The sequence below is a fragment of the Nannospalax galili genome, unplaced genomic scaffold, assembly GCF_000622305.1.
Source record: "Nannospalax galili isolate Female #2095 unplaced genomic scaffold, S.galili_v1.0 scaffold786, whole genome shotgun sequence".
Taxonomy (NCBI): Eukaryota; Metazoa; Chordata; class Mammalia; order Rodentia; family Spalacidae; genus Nannospalax; species Nannospalax galili.
This window is the reverse complement of record NW_008355774.1, coordinates 88,763-115,724: the sequence shown is the minus strand read 5'-3', so window position 1 is coordinate 115,724 and position 26,962 is coordinate 88,763. Positions and strand designations below refer to the sequence as shown.

Genomic DNA, 26,962 nt, shown 5'->3' with positions numbered 1-26,962 from the left:
CGGGCGGGGCGGGACTAGCCGCCTCCTAATCTTTTGTCGCCCGCGTCCCAGCCCTTCCCGGAAGCCGCGTCTTCCTAGAACCGAGGCCTGTCCGGTGGGCTGGGGAGCGGAGCCGGGAAGCAGACATCTGGAGCCTAGGGCTGTGAAAGGAAACACCTTTGACAGATTTCCAAGAACTTTCCAGGAAAACTGGGCGGGGATCCTCGAATCGACCAATCGCAGTGCAGGAGGTGGAGCCTAGTGGCTAAGCAGACCAATTGGAGTGCGTGGACTGTGGGCTGACGTAACTGCGTGGGCGGGACCCAGAGGCCGGACTGAGTTGGGGCGAGGTTAAGGAGGACCCAATCAATGCTCCAGGTCCCACAACTCCCGCCCAGGTTGCCTTCCGGTCTTTGGATTCTTTGGAATGAGTGTGCTTATCTCACGGTGGACCTAGTTCGGACTAGTTCCAGCTAGTTCATTGCACAGGGGGGCGAGGTCGCCTGTTCTAGCTAACCGCTTCGAGGCGATCTGGCCAATGTACTAGCGCTCCCTGTCTGGCCTCGTTTGGACCCGCACGCTGTATGTGGGGTTCTCGGAGGTGGGTGGTGTGGAGTCAGGTCTGAAGAAGTAGGGAATCTTCAGCAACTAGTATTGACACCATTCTGCAGATGAGAAGATAGAGTCCTAGAGAACCAAATGCCTTGCTAGAACTTGATGCTAGCTTGAATCAACACTCTTCCTACCCTGACTCTCCACCTTTTTTTCCAATTCACTGAACTCACCAGGGGCTTAAAAAAATTTTTTTTTTTTAGACAGGATCCAGACTGATCTGCAACTCACTATGTAGACCAGGCTCAGGTTTCAGAGTGCTGGGATTACAGGCTTAAAAGCCACCATGCCCAGCTTACCAAGGACTATCTGGAAGGACTATAGGGTCTGTGAGCATGTCCTTCAAATCCTTGGTCCAAAAGAAGATGGGGAGATGAGATCTAGAGAGCCAGTAGATTCCATTCCTTCCCCAGAGCACTGCACCCCATTCTGAGTTCAGTTTCCAAAGCCTGCCTCACCTGGGCTATACACCCTGTACAGGCAGCACCCCCAACTCCAACTTACAAAGGGCAGAGGCAAGTCGCCCTCCCAAGGTCATGAAATGCACCCCCACACTGTCCAGTATGTGTGTCTTTGCCTCCCACTTCCCCCATGCCCCTCTGTGACCTCACTCCACCCCCCACCCAGGTTCCTCAGAAAGGGTGGTTCCACAAGATCTTGGGGCAAGACTGACATGCTTCTGGCACTATACAGAGGCCTGAATAATAGTGTTTGGGCTTTCCCTGGGGCAGACAAAGATCTGTGTGCCCTACCCAGGATGGAGAGCTGAAAATGAATCCCTGTGAAAAAGGAAGAGTAATTGGTTAAGAAAATAAATGACCCCAACGGATCCAATTCTCTGTATCTGCCCTGAAGGGAAGTTAGGCTTCAGTGTAGTTCTGTCAGCCCCTTCTGAGTAAGAAGCCAGTTTCTTGGAAACTGGGATGGGATGGCTAAAGCTGGGGTACCAGGAAAGCTTGGGATCCCTGTATGAGGTGCTAGCTCTCCAGTGGGAACTGTTTATTGCCACATTACTATGACAATAAGGGGATTTCATAGCTGCCATGCAAAAGAACTGTATTTAAAAATTTTAAATTTATTTAGTGTATGTATGTATGTGTGTATGTATATATGTATGTATGTATGTATGTATGTATGTATGTATGTGTATACACACACATACATGAATGATCAGGTGCCGTGATGCATACAGCAGCCAGAGGACAACTTGTGGGAGCTGGTTCTCGCCTTCTACCATGTGGGCCCCAGGACTCAAACTCAGGTTTTCAGCTTTGGTGGCAAGTACTTTTACCCACTGAGACATCTCACTGGCCCTCAGAGCTGTAACTTTGACCTTGGATCTTTATGTGGTCACTTTTCAAGATCTCTGCCCTAAGACTATGCCCCTTCTGGTTCACTGTGACTACTTAATACATAACACATATGCTAGACCCTCAGCAAATTCCAGCTTCATTTTTATAGTCACAACTGCCACATACAATCCTGTCTTTAATGGAGGAAACTGAGATTACAGTATGCCCTAGATCTCACAGTTAGCAAGTAGTGGGTTAGAATCAAGGCCCTACATTTCCCCTACTTCCTCTCTAGCTAGAGGTGATCTGTCAACTTCTACGCATCCTTCAGGATCCAAGATCAGTAAAATTTCTCTGTCCCCAGTCTGTGTCAGAGCACCTGGGTTGTCCTGTTCAAAGCATCCCCTACAGAGGTCAGTGATTAGGAAGTTCTATGTAAACCAAGTGTCCCAACGTTTTGGTTCTCCAACCATCTTTTGTGAATGACAGTGCAATACATCTCATCTGCATATTGGGAACAGTGGTGTGCTCTGGTTCTCCCCAAAGTGCCTGCATACCTGCTTCAAGCCTTGTGGGTTCCTCTGGCCACCTTACCTCTCTAGCCCTGACTATGTTTCAGGAACGAATCCCTCCCTGACTGCTGGGCCCACACTGCCACCCAGCGGTACTCCTTCTCATGACCTCACCAGCGAACTATACATAGATTTTCTCTGCCCTTCCTCATCCAGAACAATCACAAGATGGGGCACAAGAATGCACAGCAATGTTTTCCACATTGTCTGGCTGACTTGGTCTCTATCCTCTCACCATGGGCAGCCTTCCCTTCCCCAAAGAACAGTTGCAGTGGTGGTAGGGACTGCCCTCTACCAGGTACTTACTGGATGGTCTCTTTGGTCACTGTAAGCTATTTCAAAAGCCCCAGTCTCTCTCTCCTTTAGCACATAACTATTATGGAGGGCTGGGTGGCAAAGTCTGCCACCAAGAGCCCAACCTATCCAGGCCCAGCATTCTATGTTCTGAATCTTCACAACAGTGTGAAAGGGAACATGATTCTAGGTGATTACTGAAACCTCAGTATTGAGTGGAAGCTACATATTCTGACTTCCTTGGGTTAAATGAACAGTTGAAAAACCTTATTTATGATGGATATGGGGAATACATGTGCCTGTGTAAGCATGGGCATTCTTTACAAAAATTTAAAGGCACACATGCCACAATGTTCATGTAGAGGTTGTTAGGTTCCTGGCAGTCTCCTAAAATGATGGCATAGCTCCTAACATTCTAAAATGGTGGATCTGAACCCTACACTTCAGATGGATGTTCCAGCCTTTTGGGACCACCCCTCTTTACCAATGTCCTTGTCCAGCAGGAAGTAGCTAAAGAAAGACCACCATTGCCCCTTATCATCAACAAAAGGCTGGAATGTTAGGTTCCTGGCAGGCTCCTAAGGACATTCTAAAATGTGGCATAGCTCCCAACATTCTAAAATGTCTGGTTCAAACTTAGCCTCAGGCAAGTCCCCCAGCTTATTGGGAGACCAACCAATCCTGAGCTAAACTGACCAGCCTATGTCATAGAAAGTTACCCAAGGACCTAGCTGCCTATAAAAAATGTTTGACTTCCCCTATTGTTTACTGTTTCCTCTGCTTTCCAAGAGGAAGCCCAGCAGTATGTTTGCTCTCAAATAAACTGCTGTCCCCCATGGAGTTGTCTTGGTCGGTTGTCTTGGTTGCTACATACTTCCATACAGAGGTCAGAAGAAAACTTTTTGGAGTCAGTTCTCTCCTTGTACCTTTACGTGGGTTCTAGGGATCAAACTTAGGTTCCCAGGCTTGCACAGGAAACATGTTTTACCTGCATAGCCATCTCACTGGCCCAACATTCTTTATGGGACTACCACTTGATTTTTATATTTCACTGTTGTTTGAATACTTACAACAAGGAAGTTTGACTTATGTAATTATAAATTTTAACAAAATGCAGGATATTATGGGCACATCTGTCATTGTAACACTCGAGAGGTAGAGGCAGGAGGGTCAGAAGTCAAAAGTCATCCTTGTCTATCTATAGTGAGTTTGTGGCCATCCTGGGCTACACAAGACCCTGTCTGAATAACAAACAAAAATAAATAAAAAATAAAAAATAAATAGGCGAACTTAAAAACACAATCATAAACATTTTAGAGTACATATAACGTAACTCTTTTTAAAGAAAGAAGATATTTTCACACAACACACACTGAGATACCCAGCCTCAGCCTCTATCCTCAGTTGCCTAGCATTTGCTCCTTGTAGTATCATGCTCATAAAAATTGAGAGCTTGCTGAACCTTAGGTTCACCAGGCTCAAGCCAGCTGCTTCTAGAAGGCAGTGCCTTTCCCAGCTTCCTAGTAATTAAAGCTTCCAGACTGCATGGTATCCTTCAAGCTCTGAGATTCTGGATCTGATTCTCAAGTAGGACTATGGGACACTGATCCTAGATACAACTAAGCATAAATGTGTGTAGGTTTGTGGATGCACCTATGCATATATATCTGTGCAGATGTATGTCATGTACATATCTGTCTATGTATATGAATGTCCATTTTTGTCTCTTGTATATACTGTGAGTGCATGTGTAAGAATATGCTTGCACATGTGAAAGAGTGTAGGGAAACATGAAGTGCCATGAGAGGCAGTCACTCTTTGAGGGTAAGAGCCCAGCTTGGAGATTGTGCTTTGTGATTGGAATGTTTTTTTTTTTTCTTGCTAGCTGCTTAGTTCTAGGAGGTTGTTCAACCTCTCTGAGCTTGTCTTTCCTGTGTGTTTGTAGTATAGGTCCAAAGGGATGTCATGCCCTCTTCTCTCTGTCTTAGTGCGGTCACAGTGTCCAGTGTCTGAGCTGCAGGAAGTGTTTTACATGGTCATCTGGGGCTAGTGTCTGAGGAACCTCTGTCTTACTGAACATTGCTAGCTTGAAAGTTGCCTGGAGAAGACAGGTAGTGTCACCTCCACACTGAGAATATGCTTCACAAAGTGGCAATCAGAGACAGGGATACAGTTGTACAGATAGAAGGGCACCAAGTTCCTGCTCTCCAGGAACTACTTCTCTGACAAACTTGGACTTGCCGCCAAAGTATCTTTGTGTGTGCTGTGGCTGGAGGTTGTAGGGAAAGTTTCCAAGGCCAGTTCCTAGGCCTTGGGGCCGTATGGGGGTGTCCTAGTGCATGTAGTACTGATGATAGCCTGTAGGTGGCAGCAGAGACCTGTTCAGAGTGCCTGCCTGGTTTTGCACCTTTCCCAAAGTCTCAAGTCACCTCTCTCGGTTTCCTCAGCTTTTTTTGTGTGTGTGTTGGATGATCTGCCAGAGTAGCCCAGATTTGCCCCCACGAGATAGCCACAAACTCATTCCCTAAAGTTGTAGACAAGTTATTTTCACCGCGAGCGCCTCTGTTTCTTCAAAATAGGAACCTGATGGGAAAACTGGCTCAAAATAGATAAGGTCGGCTAAGAATGGAGGCCTAAACACAGAAAGGAAAATTACAAAGCTAATAGATACTCTGTCACTGGGGCAGGAGAAGGGATCTTAATTTCATTTTTTTGAGACATAGTCTCACGATCCTCCTGCCTAAGCCTCCCTAGTGCTGGAATTACAGGTGTGCATCAACACATCCAGAGACTTGAAACAGAACCAAGAGCCCAAATGGTAAGATGAAAAGTTGATGTATCGATCAAATGGAAATTCAAGTTTCCTGGTTCAAGAATGTTCTAGGCATATTCCACCTGAGGTTTGTGGGCCACATACATTTCAGGATAGCTATAGCCATGAATGCGGCTACACATTTACATGTGTAATGTAATGTCATTGTAATGTAATGTCAAAAGGTTGATCAGGAAATGCACAGGAGAGTTGCCCAGTGTCTGAGAGACGCCCAAAGCGAATCAAACAGCAACATGTCACTTCCCATAGTATGCTGGCAAAAATTAAGTTGCATTAGTTGGAAGTCTTAACAAGCCCTACTGGAAGAGGGCGTCCTGGCAGCATGCACCCGACTCGAGTCTTCCACAGAAACAAGATGTCTTGCGCTGTCACTTTTCTAGGTTGCGTGTAAAATCCAAGACAGCCACAGCAGTTGAAAAGGTCTTTGCTGTTGTCCCCAGGTGCCAGAAAGGTTGCCGCCCCTCCAGGAGACCACACCCCCATTTTTCCCGGCTCAAGGGCGGGACCTGCCAGGGGCTCGGCCTAGCCGGCTCTAGCCCTAGACTTCCTGGCCCTTTAAGGCTGACCTAGCCGGGCCCCAAGTCCGGATGACGCGACGGGCTGGGGGGTGGGAAGTGTCACGTGGGCCGCGGGCGGCGCAACTCTCGGCCCTAGGCGCCCCTTGGCTGCGGGCTCCCGGGCTCCCGGGCTCCCTATCCCTTGTCCCTTCTCCGCCGCGCCAAGTGTATTGCCGCCAGGTGCGCCCTCGCCAGGTACGCCTTCCCTGGGCACCCCCGTGGGGCCGGCTTTCGGGCCCTGGTAGCCACAAGGCGTCCGGCTCCTTCCCCATTCGACACGTGCCCGGGCTGGGACTTGCTTAAGCCAGCTGAGCGATCACCTCCGCTTTCCGTACTCGGTCCTTTAACACAGCTCCCTGCTTGTCTCGGGCCAGCAGCCCAGTCTAGTTCTGGGGATCCAAGGCTGTTGTGTGTCCGAAAAGGCTGGGCTGGGAGTGAGTGACTCTTTCCCTTTCCCTCAGGTGCCCCTGGACGCGCCAGGCTGGGGCCACCTCTGAACGCCCCGTGGGGGCCATGGATGGCGAGGCAACAGAGGAGAGGGGGAATCTTGTGCCCCCGCCAGGAGCCCTCGGTGGACCTGGCTTGGGCGGTGCTCTGGCCCTCGGTGGGCGACGAGAGCCCAAGAAGTACGCGGTGACCGATGACTACCAGTTGTCCAAGCAGGTGCTGGGCCTGGGTGTGAACGGCAAGGTACTGGAGTGCTTCCATCGGCGCACTGGGCAGAAGTGTGCCTTAAAGGTTAGTGACCCCACTCTGAGGCCTGGGGTGACCTGGCAGGCTTAACAGCAGATACCTGTGGGTGCATCTATAACAGGGGCATCTGGTAAGCTTCTATACTCAGCATCATGTTTTATTGTCGTATTCTTCCTGTAAGGTGAGGCTCATGGTCCACCCTGCTTCACATATGGGGAAACAGAGGCTTAGCCTAACTAAACTCGGGGTGTGTCCCAGAGAACAAGGGGTGGAGCTAGTGTGGGTAGAGCTGTTGTACCAGGAAGGAGGGAGAGAGTGGCTCCAAACTCTGATTCTGGCTTGACTTATGTGTTTCAGGCCCTAGTAGGGCTCTTACCTCTTGGCTGCTCCCCCAGGAGTAGCTTCTGCTATGGAGTTGGATCTAAGCTTCTCTCTGCCTGAGGCTGAGCCCCCCACTAAAGCTGCTACCGCTTCATTGACTTGCCTGCTTGGCCTGGAGTAAAAACCTCTCAGAATTGGTTAGTGAGGGAAAGGCTGATGCCCATCATACCTGAGCTCACTGGTTAGCTGTTGGGCTTCAGATGCGTTGTTGGCTCCTGTGGAAGGGGGCAAGCTCTGCTCCAAACTTGACCCACCCTGGGCAGAGGGATGGGCCAACCATTTAGCCACATCATACTGTAGGTTCCCTAGAGACCTGGCACATTGATGTAGGTGGAATGGGACTGTCTTGGAGTGTCTGGTTTCACTGCTCAATTCTGGCTTTAAGCACACAGTTCCAGCCCAAGAACCCCCTCCCACTCTTGTCTCCACCCCACTGCCTCAGAACTCCTGGAAATACTCAAGTAGAACTCATACCAGGGACACCTGGATGGGTAAAGTGCAGTAGAGAGTGACTTGTGGAAGTTAGTTCAGTAAGTGTTCTGTTTTATAAGTTGCCATCAGGAACCTGAGTACAGAGTCCTATATCTAAATATGGCTCTAATCTCTGCCTGTGTGTGCCAGCTCTGTGACCTTGGACAATATCTTGGGCTCTTGAAGTTAAGTTTCTGCCTTTGTTCAGGGGAGAAAGAACATGGGTTGATGTGAACTTGAAATGTAACTTGGTACAGGGCTGGTCCAGGCCTGAAGAGGCTATAGGGCTTACTTGGGGACACAGGATCTGCAACAGTTTGAGCCAGGATCTGGGCCTCATTCACTGTTTCTTTCTCAGGGGTGCCAGGGCTAATAGAGGAGGAGGTCATCCCCAGAGTGACCCTGGAAAGGGATCATGATCAGGGCTGAGCTGACAGGCTGGACCCTAGCCATAGTTTCTTTACCCACTAACTCAACTGTGGAATGGATCCTTTGAGGCCTCAGGCAGGGGATTCTCTGAGTCCTTTAGGAAGAAGATGGTTTTTCTAAGACCAGATGGATATAAGAAGATGAAAAATGAGCCTTCATCTTCTCTTTTGCCTGAGCTAGGGAGAGTGACAGAGAGGATTAGTAACTGATTAAAGACAGAAAACCTCCTTTCAATACCAAGGCTTTGGCCCCGAGAGGCAAGACTGACCTCTGACCAGCCACTCTGGAGTCCAGATGCTATGAGCAAGGCAGGGATGGGGTGAGAATGCCCAGTTTGTGGCCCAGGCAGTGCCAGCTTTAAGCAGGGATGAATCTATTCTTTCCCCACAGATGGTGTGTCTGACAAAAGACTTGAGTGGAACTTGTGAACTGCAACAACTTCCACAATATTTTTTCCTGGTTCTAGGGCTCAGTGCTGTCTCTGTCCTGTGCTTGGAGCTGTGGTAGTCCTGAAGTAGACTTACCTCTGTACTCCTTTAAATTATGGGTGATAATTACCTCTCAGCCTTTTGGCTAACATCAAGCAGACTTTGGGTGAGCATGGCTGGAACTACTAGATCTTGGGACCCCAGGATCTGGCCCTAAATTGACCCTCAAGGGATCCAGAGATTAGATGTGGCCCTCACCCCAGTTCTTTCTGTTCTTGCCTATTCTTCCCAAGAAGGGGCCAGCAGAACCTCTGGCACAGTGACTGTGTGCATACTGTGTTAGTGGTTGTGACCATGGAGAGAGAGGTGGTATCTTCTCACATCTTCTGCTCTCTGCCCAGGACAGCCAGAAATTGGAGACCTCAGTACATTGGCAGGCCTAGGCCTAAGGAGCTTGGCCAGCCCCTAAAGAGATCTCAGTCCTTGCACTGTCTTTGCCTAACCTTCTTCCTACTACCCTAGCTCAGTCTAGGTGAAGGTTATGGGTTCTGTGCCTTTCTGCCTCCTATACCTCAGATTACCAGGCTGGCCTGTACTTGTCTTATAGCCTGAATTTGTTCAGGCTGTCTCTTCTTTATACCTGTCTTTGGGCTTTGTTGCCCAAGATGTCAGAGAGTACCCAGTAGGAAGCCTAAGTGCAACAGGCACTCATAAAACAGGAAGACTGTGGTCACTGTCCCTGTAGCTATTGCTATTCAGTGGCTTTCTGGAGGAGCAGGCCTACCCCCTTTTCCCCTTTCTCTCAGTCCCTGACCATGTACTTGTTCTGGTGTGGCCTTGCTCACAGCAAGTCCTCTGCTCATCAGTGCAGCTCTCTATACCACCCCAAGCACTCATTACTAAATGGTTGGAACTGGAGGGTGAACTGCCTCAAGAAGAGGACAGTGGGCAGGCAGTCTTCCTGCTCCTCCTTCTGACATCTTGTGCTCCCTTCCAGGTCTAACTGATTAATTGGCACCTTCAGCTTCACCTCAAATCAGGAAAAACCTGCAGATTTGTCACCAGTCAGTCCTTTTACCCTTCAGAATCAGTCCCTCAAACCTTATCACATATGTGGAAATTGGGACCCAGAATGCATAATCAGAAGTTACATGGCTTGATTCAGAGTGTTGTAACAGAGGCCAGAATCCCCTCCCTTTCTGGCTTCCTGTTCCATTTGCTTGTAGTAATCAGCTTCCTGACAGGCAGATGTGACCAAGACACTTAATACCTTCAAGTAAAAGCAATAGAAGATCCTGAGGAGACATGGGGGGAATACACATGGGAGGAGAGTAGGGTCCCCTTTTCTGCCACTCCTGCTAGACTGTAGGCTTGGGGACCCTTCTCTGGTCACCAAGGCCTGTTAGAAGCCCTTCTGGCCTCCCAGTACCTCTTCTTCCCTTCTTTGTTAAAGAGAATGGAGTCCTGCAGGGTTTCCTAGATGTAGTGAGCAGCCTCCTCTCAGTCCCAGAATCAGGGGCTGCCTCACTCAGGACAGTTTTCTTCCTGCTGGCCAGTGTAAGCTGGGGTGCAGGAAGCTGTTCTGAGCCTGCCTTTGGAGCAATAGGCAATGGACTCTTCTTTGCTTGCTAAAGCCATAATTCCTTTGACTCAAATCTTTCTTGTAGTGCCTGGGCCCATGGCCTGACATACACAAGTGTGTCATAAATCCTTATTAAAATAGCCAGGTTTGCTAGGAATTGTGGCGCATGCCTTTAATCCCAGCACTTGGGAGGTAGAGGCAGGCAGATCTCTGTGAGTTCGAGGCCAGCCTGGTCTACATAGTGAGTTCCAGGACACCTGGGACTACAGGGAGGCCCTGCCTCATGCCCCCCACCATCACCAGTCCAACCCTCCCTACCAGCCTGTCCCAACCCCTATCCCTCAGGGCTGGAACCTTCCTTCTGCCCCGTCTCAAGACTTAAGTCCATCTTGACCTGGACCTGCCTGTCCACCATCTGGGCCTTGCAAGTCCCCAGGCCCCCGGAAAAAACCCCCCCCCCCCCCCCCCCCAAATTTCAGCCCTTCAATTTTGGAAGGAGATGAGCTTTTTCTGGTTTCTTCTATATCTCAGAGATTAGCCATAGAAAAAAAGCTGTTTTTCCAGTCCTAAGACCTGGGACTTCACAGAGGAATCCAACAGCTCTGTTGTCCCAACAGCCCATTGGGAAGGCCTATAAAGGAGGGAAGTGTCCTGTAAGGAAGGCTTTTTTTGCTTCCTAGAAGCCTTTGGACCTCACCTGGGAGCAGATGGGCTTTCTCTACCCAGAATACCAGAAGAAGGTAGAATGGGAGTAAGATGCAGAGAGTGAGAGGCAGTGGCCCTAGGACACCCACCGTCCAAGGGAGATGTGTCCTTCTGCTCCATGGGTGGGGATGGACTGTTGAGGGTGGTGTTGTAGAGTTGGATTTGAGGCTAGGTGGAGCTGCCAGCCAGGCCAGGCCTTTTCTCATTTGGCAGCTACCACCCTCTCACCTCCCATCTCCAGACTAGTCAGGTCAGCCTCTGCAGAGCCACTTGCTACTTAGATAACAAGCTGGAAGCATGTGTAGGGCTGGTGGCCCTACACAACAGAGTCCCTGGAAATGAAATGTTTCACTGCACCAGAGAGTCTCCCCAGGCTACTCCTTACCTAGAAGGAAAAAAATCTGAGGAGCTTGAGTGCTATTTCCCTGGTGGAACTTTCTGAACTGTCAGGGGTGAGTAGCTTGCTTAAGCAGGTTTCAGGAGAGCATCAAAACTACGAAACACAAAGATGGAATTTAGACAGGGGCTGAGTGTTTTGAGATTCTTTATACCAATGCTTGTCAAACTATTTCTACTTTGCTAGAGAATTCTTACATGACTCCAGATATATAAATATATAGAACAGGTGTACAAATCAAATGTTTACTGATAATAAATTATAAAGACATTTATTTTAAAGCAATTCCTTGTTATATGCACAATATTACCATTTATTAAAGACAAAATCAAATTTGGATGGATGTGTTTGTTAATTTGTTTACTTTATTATTTATTTTTATTTTGTGCATCAGGGTCTCTCTGTAGCCCAGCTGGCCTGTAGACCAAGCTGGCCTTGATCTTATAAAGATCCACCTACCTTTGTCTTCGAATGTTAGGATTAAAGGCATGTGCCACCATGCCTGGCTGTACTTGTCAATTTAAAAAAAAATTATTTATTATTTTTATTTTATGTGTATGAATGTATTGCCTGCATGTATGTGAGTGCACCTGTGTCGTGCAATGCCGCAGAGGTCAGAAGAGGGTTTTGGATTCCCCTGGAACTGGAGTTGAGAACGGTTCATAGCCACCATGTGGGTGCTGGGAATCGAGCCCGGGTCCTATGTAAGAGCAATCAGTGCTTTTAACCTCTGAGCCACTTCTCAAGGAAATCTTGGCTGAATATTTGACACCATAGGACGATAAAGTATCTTAAGTGCTCTTCAGAGTTGATCAAAATTTTGATTTTACAATTGTCAATAATGAAAATGTTGCTTTTGCATAAATATTACAAAATGAGGCCAGCGAGGCATTATGGCCCATACTTTAATCCCAGCATTTAGGAGGTAGAGGCAGGTGAATCTCTCTGAATTTAAGGCCAGCCTGGTCTGTACAGTGACTTCCAGGCAAGCTAGTGTTACAAAGTGAGACCCTATCTCAAAAAAAGAAACACCTGGGTGTGGTGGCACACGCACGCTTGCTTTTAGTCCCAGCACTCAAGAGGCAGAGGCAGGCAAATCTCTGTGAGTTCAAGGGAGACCCTGTCTCCAAAAAAAAAAAGAAAGAAAGAAAAAAAAAGAAACAACAACAGAAGTATGTTTAGGGCCTTTTCAGGAATTGTTAGAAATTTTGTTCTAATCCCAAGTCAAAATGCATTTAATGACTTTTTTGATATATAACTGGAGTAACTCAAACAGCAATTTTAAAAATCAAACACTCTAACAATATAATCCAAAGATATATTAATCTGATACATGTTGAGAAATGATGGTAGGAAAATATTAAAAGACATTTTTTGTAATTAAACCATTATGTTTCTGTAAGAGCAGACAGCTTTGTATGCTAAAAGCACTGCCATTCATAATATGCAATTGCCTTGACTCTGAACTGAGATGTTTCAGTTTCCATGAGTGTCTGTGGATGTTGCATGACATGATGGAATGTACAGTGCAAAGTGTGCAGTTATGTGTTCAGAACAAGGCTGTAGTGAAGGCCCATAGTCAGCACAGGCCAGCGCTGCCAGAAAGAAAACACCTTGGATTCATTATATGTTTAATTTTTTAAAGTTTATTTTTATTTTATGTATATGTGTGAGTGTCTGCATTGTATGTATGTGTATGTACTGCATGGGTGCCTGGTGCCCAAGGAATCCAGAAGAGATATTAGATTCCCTGGAACTGGAGTTACAGACAGTTGTGAGCCACCATATGGGTGCAGGAACCAAACCCAGGTCTTCTGCAAGTACTCTTTTTTTTTCCTTTTTGAGACAGGGTCTCCCTAGAGCTCCAGCTGGCCTGGAGCTCACTTTGTAGACCAGGGTGGCCTCGAACTCACAGAGATCCTCCTGCTCTGCCTCCCGAGTGCTGGGATTACAGGTGTGCGCCACCATGCCCTGTGTATGAGTGTTTTGCCTTCATGTGTATATGTAAGTGCACCTGTGTCATGCAATACCCTCAGAGGCCAGAAGAGGATGTTGGACCCCCCCCCCCCGCCGGAACTGGCATTATGGACAATTGTTAACCACCATGTGGGTGCTGGGAATTGAAGCTGGGTCCTCTGGAATAGCAAGCGTTCTTAACTGCTGTGCCATCTCTTCATTCCAAGAGCAGCAAGTCCTTTATTTTTTTTTTAAAGGGGATAAAATATAGTTTATTCTGGAGCCAAATATGAGTGACCATAGCCCTGAAACAAGTTTATCCCAATTCCATTTCTGTTTCATGAAGTTTTCATAGTAAAAGAACAAAGAAAATTCACAAATAAATATACTGTTCAAATACACTGGTGGAAATATGAGGTAGATGGTTTCAGCAAAAGAGAAATAGCAGCTATAGTCTTCAGATGCTATCTGATAACACTTGGCCTTTCGGTTGGCACTAGCTAGGACTTTGTTAATATATTCCAAAGGTTTGGTTTAATCTGTTAGCAAGAGAGTTAAGTCAGAAACAAAATGGGTAAGGGGTGGCTACATAGGGGCCCAAAGATGGCCCAAGAAAATTCTAATTAGGCTCTGGACTAAGCAACAAATACTTTTAACTGCTGAACCATCTCTCCAGCCCCAATTTTAAAATTTTTGGCTATTCTATGTTCAGAAACATTTTTACTATTGTGAAAAAAATTTTTTTGGTCTTTTAAGACAGAGTCTTCCTGTAGCCCCAGCTGGCCTAGAACTCTCTATGTAGACAAGGTTGGCCTAGAACTTGCAGAGATCTGCCTGCCTCTGCCTCCTGAGTGCATGTGCCACCACCCCCAGCAGGTGTTGCCAAATTTTTGATGATTCCCACATTCAACCCACTGTTTTAAGAAGCTGTGCTGCCAACCTACTTTTAAGATTCCCTCCACTAGGCTTCTAATATCTTTCTCCCGACTCCATCCAGGAGTTAAGGCCAGCTTTCCTTGGTACTATAAATTTTAAAAAATTGTTTTTTAAAAAAATTTATTTATGCTGGGCATGGTGGCGCACTCCTTTAGTCCCAGCACTCGGGAGGCAGAGGCAGGTGGATCTCTGTGAGTTCAAGGCCAGCCTGGTCTACATAGTGAGTTCCAGGACAGCTGGGGCTAAAGGGAGACCCTGTCTCAAAAAGACAAAAAAAAAAAAAATTTTTTTTGTGGAGGGTGGGGGTGTTGTTAGTGTATGCACGTCACAGTGTGTATGTGGAAATTAGAAATCAACTTGCAAAAGTCAGTTTCTCTCCTTCTACCATGTGAGTGCTGGGGATTGAAGTCAGGTTGTCAGGCTTGGCGGCAAGTGCCCTTATCTGCTGAGCCATCTCCCCTGCTCCAGTTTTATAGATTCTAATACTCCCATAAAGAGCTCACAGATTTCTAGAGCATTCTATCTGCTAGGCCCTGTCTCTAGTACACAACATGCATTGTTTTCATGAATGTCCATCATTCTCTTTCTGTGGAATTTTTTCTGAAGTTCAGACAGGTCATAAACTTGCTCAAGGTCCACAACTGGTGGATGGCAAGACGAGAACATAAACCTAGGAAATTTGATGCTAGAGTCTTAGCAGCCAAGTTACCCCTACTTTGTTCAAGTTCTTGTAAACATGGGTAAATCTGACTCTAGAAGGATGCTGGCAGTTGTCTTCCATATTTCTGTTGGGAATCTTGGCAGTCCCAGTTTAGCTCTGATTGATATTGTCAGTGTTTGTCTAAATCTGCCCAGTGGGTAGAACTCTATATCTGTGAATTGCCAGGTGATGATCCCATGAAGTCAGTACACAAGGATTATGATGGATTTGGGGCCCCTTAAGCTCTATAGCTTGTCTGAGGCCTCATGAAATTCAGCCCAGCACAGCAGAACCCCATAAACCACAGACAGGACGTCCAGCTGGTGAGTGGGTGAGAACTATATGGGTTGGACCACAGCAAGAGGGGGACTTCCTGGAAGAGGTGGCCTGCTTTAATCTAGACCTCAGATCTGAGAAGGATGAAAATGACAGAGGAAGGTCTGGCATGTATGTGACAATATATCTGATTTAGACCCGTGGCACCTGCTGTGGAGTATCACTTCCTCAATTATAAATCAGGTCGTGGAAGGATGCGACTGATTTCAGTGGGGCTAATGTCATAGGCTTGGGAAACTGTGGAGGGACTGAATAATTCTGGGCAGGAGGGTGATCAGTAAAAGCACCATTAGTGGGAGTGCAGTAGAGACTTGTGGGTTACTTGGGCTGTTGTTTAGGGTCTGGTATCCATGACTACAAATGACCCTCTCTATCTCTTCTGAGCATTGAAATTTGGAATAGTGATTTTCCTCTTTGTATCTGTCATCTTCTTTTCCTTGGGGTATCATTGTGGGAATGGGAAACCCCTGACTCTCCGGATCTCTCAGAGGGTGGGACTCTCCTTTGGGTGGCCTGGGTACCATTTTTTGGTGGCACATCATTGACTCTGTTGCTCCCCAGTCTTCCTCAGCCCCAGTCTTGTGGCTGGCAGCATATGTCCAAGGGTGATGGCCATGATGCAAGAGACTGTAGTCATCTTTGTGCGAAGGGTCATTCTAAGCATACCTGTGCTCTAATAAAGCACTTCCTGCAGGGCTGGCCATACTGCTCAGGGTGGGAGACTGGGGCTTCTGGGATCTCCACTGTTTTTCCAGAACATTGGTTTTGCAGCTTTCACTCCCTTTCCAAATGAAAGGCTTTGTGGGGTAGAGAGAGTGTAGAGGGTCCAGGTTTAACAGTCTTTCCTGCTAGGCCGAGTGTGGTGGTACACACCTTTAATCCCTGCACTTTGGAAGGAGGGGCAGGTGGATCAATGTGAGTTTGAGACCAACCCAGACTACAAAGCAAGTCCAAGTCAGCCAGGAACTTGGTTTGTCAAGCAAGCAAAACAAACAAACAACAATGAAACAACCCAAAACTTTCTTACTGTTCCTAAATAACCTTGTACAAAAGGCATTTTGGCAATTTTCTGTGAAACTATCTTCTTTGTGGTTGAACCTGAGTTTGCCTATGTGGCATGGAGCAAGATCTAGTCTTAGTGGCTGTAACTATCCCTATATCCATGCTAAGACAGCAGAGGCCAGCATACACTCTCAGAGGGATACTCCCTCAGAGGGTGGGACTCTCCTTTCGGTGGCCTGGGTACCAATTTTTGGTGTCACATTATTGGCTCTCATGAGAATGTTCTTGAATTCCCTCTGAATCTGGGGAAGCCAGCCATTATAGGGTGGAAAGAAAGGCATAAAGAAAGCTGGAGTTCCTGAGCTCTTCCCCACCCTCTTGCCCTTTTGGAACTAAGTGGATTAGGCTGTGGGTTTCAATTGTGATTGAAGCCCTGCTGTGTGGGAACCACAGAAGCTTTGCTTCCAGCAAGAATACCAGGCACCTTTTTAGGGGACTAGGAGCCCCTGGAGGTTTGTTCCACACTGAACAGGCATTAGTACTGAGAATGTTGATTTTGCTTTCTGTGCAGGTTTGGTGTTAAGGCTGCCATTTTCCTTAGACCAGGGCTTTGATCTTGATGCTTTCTCTGCATGGCTCTGTTTCTCTTTCTCCTTGTTCCTCCCATTTCTCCTTTCCCGTCTGTTTTGCCTGCTGTGGTTCAGCCCCTCCTCTCTCAGGCCTTGCTACTGCTTGTCTCTAATGTTTTCAGGCTGGGCTGGGCCTCTTCCCAGCAGCCTACAGGCTGAGGGCAGGCGGAGGACAGGGCAGGGCAGATGCTGAGGATTCATTTTAGTCAGCCTACAACTCCCCCACACCCAGGAGAGGGTGGGGGTGGGACAAGAGCAAAGAGCGCCTGGCTGTACCCATGCCACTCCCAGTTTCCCCTCCTGCTCTCGGCCTTGACTAGGTGCTGGCAGAATGGTGGAGTCAGGCGCACTTGGACTGAGCTGTAACTTGAGGAGTCCCCTGTGGAGAGTGGGAAGTCAAGTTTAGTTACGCTCTCTCCTTATTGGATCTCTTTTTATGGCCCAACAGTCTGAAACTATTGCTTGGGACAACAGTGTGTGACTAGGCACATTATGATTCCTAAGATTACCTGGCCAAAGTTAGGGAAGGAAAGGACTAGGATCTGACCAGAGCCTCAGAGGCAGCCAAGGAGAGTGGGAAGGACTAGGGGGACTTAGGGTTTGAGGTACAACCTGCTTCTGTTTTCCAGAGCATGGGACAGAGTATGAGCTGTCCCTGTACTATCTGGGATGAGCCTCAAGACTTTCTAGACTGTACCTAACTCTGTCACTCCAGTAAATCTCAGAGGTATTTCCAGATTCTGAGTGGCCAGGCCTGATCAGCCACACCCCTTGCTCCATTCTTGAGGGTTTCAGCCTCCATGGGGGACCTAGAACTCGTTTCACAGATGCCTGTACCATGAACAGCCCCCTTCTTAGGATGTGGCAGGTAGCCTGGCAGGTACACTCTCCATGCTCTCTGGTAGGCAGCAAAGCAGGGGCTGGAGGGTAGAGATCAGAGTCCCACTTGCTGAGCGTTTTCTACATGCTAAATGCAAACAGCAGAATCTGAAAATGGGTTACCATCCCCACTGTCATTGCTGTAGTCACTGGGGTTCAGAACAGTAGAGTAACTCACTTGGGTTCACATAGCAGGGATGTATCCAGGCTGGGCTGGAACCCAGGCCTGGCAGGTGGCCAAGTCCTGGCTCTCAGCCATTCCTTCTTGCATGCCGGCTCATCTGAGACCAAGGAGCCACAGTCTGCCTATCTGTAAAATGAGGGGCTGGGTGCTTTGCTTGGCAAAGGTCTCCCTCTGGCTGTGAAGATACTTTTAGTGGGCAGTGACCATGGACAGTGCCAGGGAAGTGGGCAAGAGGGAGTCCCACCCCTGCTGTGGTTGCTTTTGCAGGGGTTGAGCAGCAGCATGGAGACTGGCCAAAGGGTGCCCCAGGGTGCCTGTCTCTAGCCACTCAGTGAATTGGTGTTGCTGGGGAAACTGTCAGCTGCATGATGCCAACAGCAGGGTCTCTAGTCAGCTAGGGACAGGAAGCTCTGGGGTTATGATTCAGGTTTGGGGACTCCTTTCCACTTTCCTCCATGGCCCAGTTAAATGTTTGAGTCGGTCTGAGCCAGTGCCAGGGAGCATCCTTACCCTTATTTGGAAGGCCTGAGAGAGCAGGAATGAGTCACTGCAGCCTATTGCCTTGGCAGGGGTGTCCCTTGGCACTGTCAGGCCATCATCCTGGTCCCTCAAGAGAGCAAGCCTCCCCTTCTCTTTCTCATGGCTATGGCTCCATGGCATGGCCATCAGAAACAGAAAAATTCTTCCAGAAGCTGGCTGGGTTGTTGGGGACTTGGACATACTCTGACTGAACAGAAGCAGTGGGGAGAAAGGGCCCAGGGGGTCGGGAGGAGGGGAAGCTGGAAGTCTAAACACATCACCATTGCTCCTAGAGGAATACAAGTGGAACTATGGCTGCCTGCACTCATGTAGACCTGTATGGGGAGCTGCAGAGACATGGATGAAGCTAAGGGAAGAGGGAAAGATGATGAGTGGATCTGATTGCAGGCTTCAGGAACTGCAGGGCAGGGAAAAGAGTCAAAAGGTTCCCTAGGGTTTCTGTGCCATGCCTCTGGTGGGATCTAGGCCAAACTGTTTACCTCCACTTACTCTTTTGTCATTTCTGTGACATTTCCAAGGTAAGAAAGACTATCTGTCATTCTTCTGAGAGTTAGAAATGTGTTCGGTTCCCTCTCTCTAGAACTGGGTAGAAGCTGAAGACCTCAGCATGGGTCACTTAGGCATGGCCTCCTTTGTCTTGGTCACCCTTGCTTAGACAGAGTGGCTGCTCTCCTCTGAAACCCTGTGCCAGCTATGTGGGCATGACTGCAGGACAACTGGCCAGTTGGAGGCACATACCCAGGGCCAGGCTTGAGTCTGTTCTGAGGACAGACCACTGAAAGGAAATATGTCTGAGATTAGAAAAAGCACCGTGCTTGCTAAAATCTTCTAGTCTTGTGATGAAAGCATCCTATTTTATATACTATTGTAGAAGAAATAGTACCAGGGTAATGTTTCACAAATTATGTAGCTGATTTTGATAGAAAAGAAATCATTTTTCCTCTGAGAAGTTAGAGGAGGACAGCAGGCTGGGGCCTTTGAGTATGCACTTGGGGGCTCACAGTCTGACCATACCCCTTTGAGGATCTGAGACCATTTCCTGAGTTGTTGGATTGTTTCCAAAGGCTGCATCTAGCTTTCTTTGATTTCTGGGAAAGAGGAGAAGGGTGTAAGGCTATTTCAGGGCAAGCCAGGATGAAGCCAGGAGTCTTCAAGTAAACTTGGAAAGCGATTTCCACCCATGGAGCAGTAGTCCCTCAGTGTATTCAATGTGTGCTCATCATTGTGATCATTGTATTAATCTGAAGTCTATGTATATGTTCTCCCTCTAACCCTGAGACCACCTGGGGAATGAGTACTGTCATTGTCCTTACTTTCTAGATTGGGCCAGTATGATTCAGAGATAAGGAATGGCCTGCCATTGGTGAGTAGAGGGATGAATCAGCCTCAGTGTTCAGGTCTGTCCCACCTGAAACTCTGTGATCACAGCTGGTCCTGCATGCATGACCTGAGGCACTGGGACCCCTGGCTTGCCCCTACCAGTACTCATGTGCCCACTGTCCCTCCTCCTCCTTGCCTGGGAGCCCAGTTCTGCTCTCTCTTTCTGGAAACATTTCCCATCTCCAACTCTACCAGTCTTGTCATGTCTGCCTTTATTTCCAGGTTGTCTGAGGCTGGCAAGAAGCAGACAAACTGAGGTCATCAAAATTTAGTAAATTGGAGGAGTCTATGTTCTGAGACTTGCTGACATCAAAATGTGCCTTGGCTCTGTTGTCGGCTGAGTGTCTTGGGGAGGTTTGGACTTGGAGCTGTGACTGTTCCTCTCCTCCCAGGACTCTGGTAAAACATTGTCAGGGAGGATCTATCCTGTCTGCTGCACCTTATTAGGTATCCTGGCCTTGGTCTGGAAGGAGAACAATTGTTTAGGAGCCCTCCATACTTCTGGGTTCCCTTGGGAGGGGATGGCTTTCCCCATCTTGTCCGAGCTACAAGGTTGGAGCTCTGGGAAGATGGGAGAAGAAAAGAAAGGAAAGGAGCCAAGACCAGTTTCCCAGGACTGACATCTTCAAGTACTCTAGTGACTCATTCATAGACCCTCCAAATCCTTGAGGACAGTGTGTCTGTGACAGCATTCCCAGTCCCAGATCTGGGCCTGGCCTGAAGGCAGGGCCAGTAAATGTTTGTGGGACTTGGAAATGGACAGGCCTTGGATGGGGTTGAGAGTTGAATCTTGGATCCCAGGGACTTGGAGATGGCTAACTGCAAACCTTGTGACCCCGAGAAGCCACAAAACCTCTGAACCACAGTCTGTGAACATCCAACACTGTTGCTACATCTGTGAAGTAGCATCTTGTCCCTACACCCTGGTCTAGACTCCAGGGTACAGGGACAAGATCTAGGAAGGACTGGCTAGACATCTCCATTTTGTTTTATGTTTTCCTGTGGTTGATGTTACAAGGACCATTACCCACTCAATTTCACAGCTGAGTGAAAGAAGGTGAGATATTCTCCTTCTTTCTCCCTCTCCCCTCTCCCCTTCTCCCTCTCTGTATATGTGTGTGTGTGTGTGTGTGTGTGTGTGTGTGTGTTTTAGTTTTCCACTGCTTAGAGGCCAACAGGTCTGAGTTCACGTGTTGACTTACCTGGCTGTGTGACTTTGGGTAAGTCACTTAACCCTGTAGAGACAGCTTCTCCATAAGTAAAAGGGCATTGCTGGTTCTTCTCTGGATATAGTGAGCAAAGTGTGAGCTGGTGTCAGCACAAGCACTGGCTGTGTACTAGTGAGGAAAAGTTGCTTTGAAGGGTGTGCTCACACTGACCTGAAACTGTCATTCCCTGGGCATCCAGGGGTCACTGGTATCCCATGACTTGGAACTTTGCATCCAAGGAGGAGGAGATAAATGACCAGGGTGAGCTGGAGGACAAGCTGTGGTCAGAACTTAATGAAGCATAGTCTGATCTGGCATGAGGCCAACTAATCCATAGCTGAAAAATTGGTTCCATTAGCTCTCTTAATGAGCTACAAAAGCTGGGGAAATGAGTGTGAGAGAATAATGGCACATGTCTGAGGCTCTAATTTGCAACTGTGGCTAAACGTTAGATTTGACATCACTACCAGCTCTCTAAATAGCACTGGTACTCTTGAGGATATTGGGTGTGGGGGTAGGGGAGGGAGAACACAACTTTATAAGGTCCACAATGAAACCTTAAATAAACTCTTGGGCTGGTGAGATGGTTCAGCAGGTAAAGGTGCTTGCCACAAAGCCTAGATGATCTCAGTTCGATCTCCAGCACACAGAGAGGGAGAGAACCAACTCCAGCAAATTTTCCTCTGACCTCCGTACGTGCTGTAGCACATATAAGCACACATGAGTGTACACACACATACACACACACACACTAAAAGTAAATAAATGTAGGACTAGAGAGATGGCTCAGTAGTTAATAGCACTGGCTGCTCTTGCAGAGGACCCAGGTTCAATTCCCATCACCCGAATGGCAGCTAGCAACCATCCATAACTCCAGTTCTAGGGGATCCAACACCCTCTTCTGGCCTCCACAGGCATTACATGGTGCACTTACATGCAGGCAAAACACTTCACTTATACACATCAAATAAAAATAAGAAAGAAAGAAAAATTAAAATAATAAATATTAAAGATATTTTTAAAAACCCTCTTGTCTCAGTACTTTGAACTCAGGTCAGTTCCATCCCTGATGTCTACACCCAAAACAGAGGCTTAGGCTGTGGTTCAAGCTCTCAGTGGGTAAAGCGATCGCCAAAGGCATACTGGTTGGTGGGGCCAAGGTCAAAGTTTGTTAATTATCTTCACAGATGCTAGCAACTCAAGGCAGGGGTGGTCTCAAAACCAGGTTGGGGCCAGGGGTGTGTGGTGTCTATCTGTAATCTCAGCACTCTAGAGACTGAGGCAGGAACATGAGTTGGAGTCTAACCTAGGCTTCATAGTAAGATCTATAAGACAAACTGAAAGGGTGAAAAATGAATTCCACTATTAAAGTAGTGTCATAAAAATAGAGATGTAGCCCCGTGGGAGCACAATTCCAAATAACTGTAGAACTAAGAGCCAGGAGGGAACTCAGAGATGGCTGAGCTGAAAACTCTTGTCAAGGAGGGAGTGTGAAAGTGTTTATTCTCTTTTATTTTAAAAATTAACATACAAAGTATTAAGTTTCATTGTGGCATTTTCAAACAATCTGTTTTTGTTGATCCTCTTCCCCCTTGTTCCTCTGTCTCCCTTTCCACCCCCAAGAGTCCCCTTTCTGCTTTCATGTCATTGTGTTCTATTACCCTCACAGCACCCCCCAGACAAACCCCTCTTTTTCTACCCTCTTATGGTCCCCTTTTTAGTTTTAGCATTTGTTCTTGTCCATAGCCTCCTCTGTGCTCCCTACAGGGAAAACAGTATGAGTCAAAACCTGTATTTTCCCATAACATTGTTCTGTTCTTCTGACTGAGAGTTTGACATTGGGCATGCGCAACCCGGGTTCATCAACATCTGGGAATGCAGTACTTCAGCTTCCTACCTGCCCTGTCTGGCCCGAGGCCAGAATGAAACCTCTTAGGCTGGTGAGGTGTTAGAGGGACATACCAGTCCTTGGTACTTTTCTCCTCTCTGTCCTCTGGCACAGAACAAAGCTGGAATGCCAAGAAAGTAAGGGCTTGTTTATCTTGGCTTACCTGGCAAGTGTGTCAGGCAGTTCCATTTGCTGAACTCAGTCTTTATGGGGGAATCCATATTAAATATATTCCATTTGAGTCTTCCTGTGTCTTTTGGTCTTTTGCAAAATTGCTATTGAAGGTGTTGCTAGAATGTTTGACTTTTCTCTTTCATGTAAGGGTTGATGCTAAATCCCCTTTAGAATTTGGTCTTGGAAAAAGCTTGCTGAATATATGTGTATCTTTCATAAAAGCAATAGTGCTTACCTGATTTCTGTCTTTGCCAAGACTTCCAGGAAGTTTAGAATTAAAATTTGTCTTTGTTTATACTTACAAACTTAAATGGGTTTCTGGTAATTTTCTTATCATTCTAGAGACAGTCTGATACTTTTGTTTTACCTGGCTTCTTTCATGCTTTGGAATTATAAATACCTGAAATCTTGTGGTCAGTGAACAAAATATATGGAAATAATGGATATGGAGTACTTCATAGGATGGTAGGAGGAGCAAGACCCCTGGCTTCATGGAGACTCCCTCTGCTGTAAGGCTTGTGTTTGTGGGGTTGTGGGTTAACAAGATACCTAGAGCTTCATCTTTGTGATTATTACTGCTTCAGTGATGGGAGAGATTAAAAATCAGCCCTCATCCTCTGGAGTGAGTATTCTACTCTGGGCCAAGGAGCAGCTGGGCCTGGGGGGCTGGTGAACTGGTTAGGCAATGTGGAGATTGGGGTTTTGGTTGCAGGGGTGTTAGAGGAAGCTGCTTGTTCAACTGACAGTCTCAATGCCTTCCATGCGAGAGACAGATGGAGATAGTGTGATCACTTTTACTTGAGAGGAGCCCAGGTCTGGAGTGAAGTGAATAGGGACACTGGATGTGTAGGTGTGGGTGTGAGTGTAGATGCAGTGGCCCTTCTTGGGCCAGAGGAGACTGGAAAAGAGCATTGGGTTAGGAACTGGTTCCTTTGTTGCTGACATCTCAGCTTTGTGTGATAATCTGGGAAGAGAGAGCCAGCTTTAGACAATGACAGGACAATATCTGCCCCTCAGTGGGGATGGGGCCTCAGTGGAAGAAGTCTAAATGGAAGTTTTCATTACTGTCCTGGGCAAGGCTGTCATAGGTTGAGTTGTGGCAGCAAGACCAACATTCTTTCTTGAGAGCATCTTTGTAGCCAATTCTCTGCTTATTGCTTTGGAGAAATAGAAGTTTTTTGGAAGAATAAATGGACAGATGCTTGAGTCCCACTCACTGAGAAGTTCAAAGTCAACATCAGAGAAGCTGGAGTTGCATGCATGCACAAATTCCCAACTCCTACCCCATTCCATACTTTCCCTACTTATGCATATATATACCTTTACACGCATGCACATATCTACATGTCCATGCATATGTATACCTTTATGTGCTTAGGCATCTATTCACACATTTGTTTTAGAACAAGTTTCCCAAGTCTTGTGCAAGTTGTGGCTTTGCCCAGTGCCTTTCCAACTTGTGGCTACCCTCTCCTCTCATTTCCCTTCAGGGAGGGATGCCTAAATGCTCTCTCAAAACCCTCTTCTCTTCCAGCCTCCCCTGTGAGACTAGGAGCCTCAGGGCAATGACTTCATCTTCCTGAGCCTCTGTCTCCATAATCTGCAAATTGGGGCTAATGGTCCCCACCCTGCTTGCCTCACAGGGTGGCACCAAGCATTCCCAAGAGATAAAGGACAGCAGAGTGTTTTGTAAATTGCAGATTGTTTTCCAAACAGACAAACGCTGCTGTTGTTTTCTCAGCCCTAGAACTCAAGAATTAATTTACGCTCACTAAGCCCTGTGTTTCTGTGGGAAAGGACAGGCATAGAGGTGGTGTGGGGGCCTAGCTCATCTGAGGCCTGATTCCACCTGGAGATGTCAGAAGGGCATCAGTAAGTCACAGGCTTGATAGGGGCCTGGCCATCTGGCTGCCAGTTCTGAGGGCAAGAGAGAGATGGTAAAGGAGAGTGAGGGGAGAAGGGAAGGTGGAAATCACTGCATCAAAGGCTTAAGCCAGAGAAATGTCATTTGTTTAAGGACATGTCACTCAAATTCTGAGCTTCAGTAAGATGGAGACTTCAGCTACAGCCAGGATTCCCCTTTCTCAGGAGGAAGCTAGTAAGGAAACTATAAGGCTTTTGCTTTATAGTATGTGTGTGTGTGTGTGTGTGTGTGTGTGTGTGTGTACCTCATTGTGTCTATTGGGCACTAGCTGCAGTTGTGGAGCTGCTGAGGTGTTGTCACTGACCCTCCAGCATTGGTGGACCCATTAGGGAATCCAAGAGACATTAGACTGGAGTGATACAAGAGTGCACGTCTGTTGGTTTGTTATAAGCTCCTTCCCCAGTCTTTTTGTCCCCCTTACTGTGACTGGGAATACTGTTACCCATTCTCAGAGGACTTGAGTGTGTGACTATGGAGTCCATGGAGACTCAGGGTCCTCACCAAGGGGGTAATGCTATAGGAGTGAATATTGTAGGTACTTTGCAAGGAGCCCTGGTCCAAAGACTCCCTTTGTTACCAAGGCTTACAGTTTCACATTGGGGAAACAGAGGTCCAGAGAGGAAAGGAGATTCACCTAAGGACATACTGAAAATAATAGTGAGCCTAGCCCTCCAGTCCCTGAGCCTGGGCTCATTCTCATGCTTGGAGGCATGTGTTATGAAGGCTTATGTGGAGTCATATACCTGCATGAATGAGGCCAACTTGCAGCCATGCCTCAGAGACTAGAGTAAGTTCTCATGGATCCCTAGAAGAGGAGGTAAAGTCTTGTTCACCAGAGAGAATGGAGGAAGTATGGAAAGTTTGACCAGTATGTCTTATTTGTCCTTTGTTGAACCTGCTTCAGGCCTCCTTAGTTTAGTCTTATCCTGTTCTCTTGATGCAACGTAAGAGTTTCTTCCTCTCATCTCTCCTTTGTGGATATAGCCACTTAATTTAGAAATAATATCAGAGACAGGGTTCTGTGCCAGGATCTGTGTCACAGGCCTGGGATCCAGAAGTGACCAGGCAGACAGGCTCTGTTCTGTGGGTTCACTGTTTGATGAGGGAGGTAGTGAGGTGCTGGCCTGGGGAGGGCAGTGGGGATTAGCCATGTGATCAGGGACCAGTTACTTCCCCTCTTTGTGCTCCAGTTTCTTATCTAAAAAAATGATAATGAAGTCCTCGCCTCCTAATATTTGTAACATTCTCTGAAGAAAACTAGGCATATTGAAAGTACAATGTGTGTGTATATTTGTTTTAGGAGTCATCAAAGGAACAAGCTAATTGTAGGCTGTGAGCAGAGCTGCATGGGAGGTAAAAAGGGTGATGACGGGAGAGCTTTCTGGGGAACTGGGAATGTTTTCCATCTCGATGGGGGTGTGGTTTCTGGGGTGTGTGGGCTCCTCAGAACTCATTGAACCAGACCAGTGAGACCTGTACATTTAACTGAATGTAAATTATACTCAATAAACAAACAAAATATATAGACAGAGGAAGAAAAATAAAAGAGAATGGGAACCTGTTGAGGTCCTTTTTAGTACAGTAGTCAGGGAAGGTGTCCTGGTTTTTTTCTTCATTGCTGTGACAAAACACTCTGACCACTACCAACTTGGAGAGGAAAGGGTTTATTTAGCTTACGTCTCCCAGGTCACAGTTCATCAGGTAGCCCAAGGTAGGAAATCAGGACAGGAACCTGGAGCAAGAGCTGGAGCAAAGGCCATGGAGGAATACTGCTTACTGACTTGCTCCCCTGGCCCCTGCTCAGCCTGCTTTCTTATTCAACACAGGCCCACCTGCCCAGGCATGGTGCCACCCACTGTGGGAGGGGCCCTCCCATGTCCTTCAGCAGTGAAGAAGGTGCCCCATGGACATGGCCACAGGCCAGTCCAATGAAGGAAATTCCCCAATTGAGGCACCTTCAACCCAGGTGTGTCAAGTTGACACTAAAGCTATCCAGCACAA

General features: G+C 47.3%; 1 protein-coding gene across 2 annotated transcripts in view; it reads left to right on the top strand.

Moving 5' to 3' along the window:
* Positions 1-6,179: 6,179 nt before the first annotated feature.
* Mapkapk3 (MAPK activated protein kinase 3) overlaps positions 6,180-26,962 on the top strand; it is a 33,169-nt gene continuing 12,386 nt past the window's right edge. For both annotated transcript variants that reach the window (XM_008853096.3, XM_017803231.2), the window contains exons 1-2: positions 6,180-6,334; positions 6,601-6,877. In XM_008853096.3, the coding sequence (XP_008851318.1) occupies positions 6,653-6,877 (225 nt within the window). In that variant the 5' untranslated portion in view covers positions 6,180-6,334; positions 6,601-6,652. The remainder of the gene's footprint in view (positions 6,335-6,600; positions 6,878-26,962) is intronic.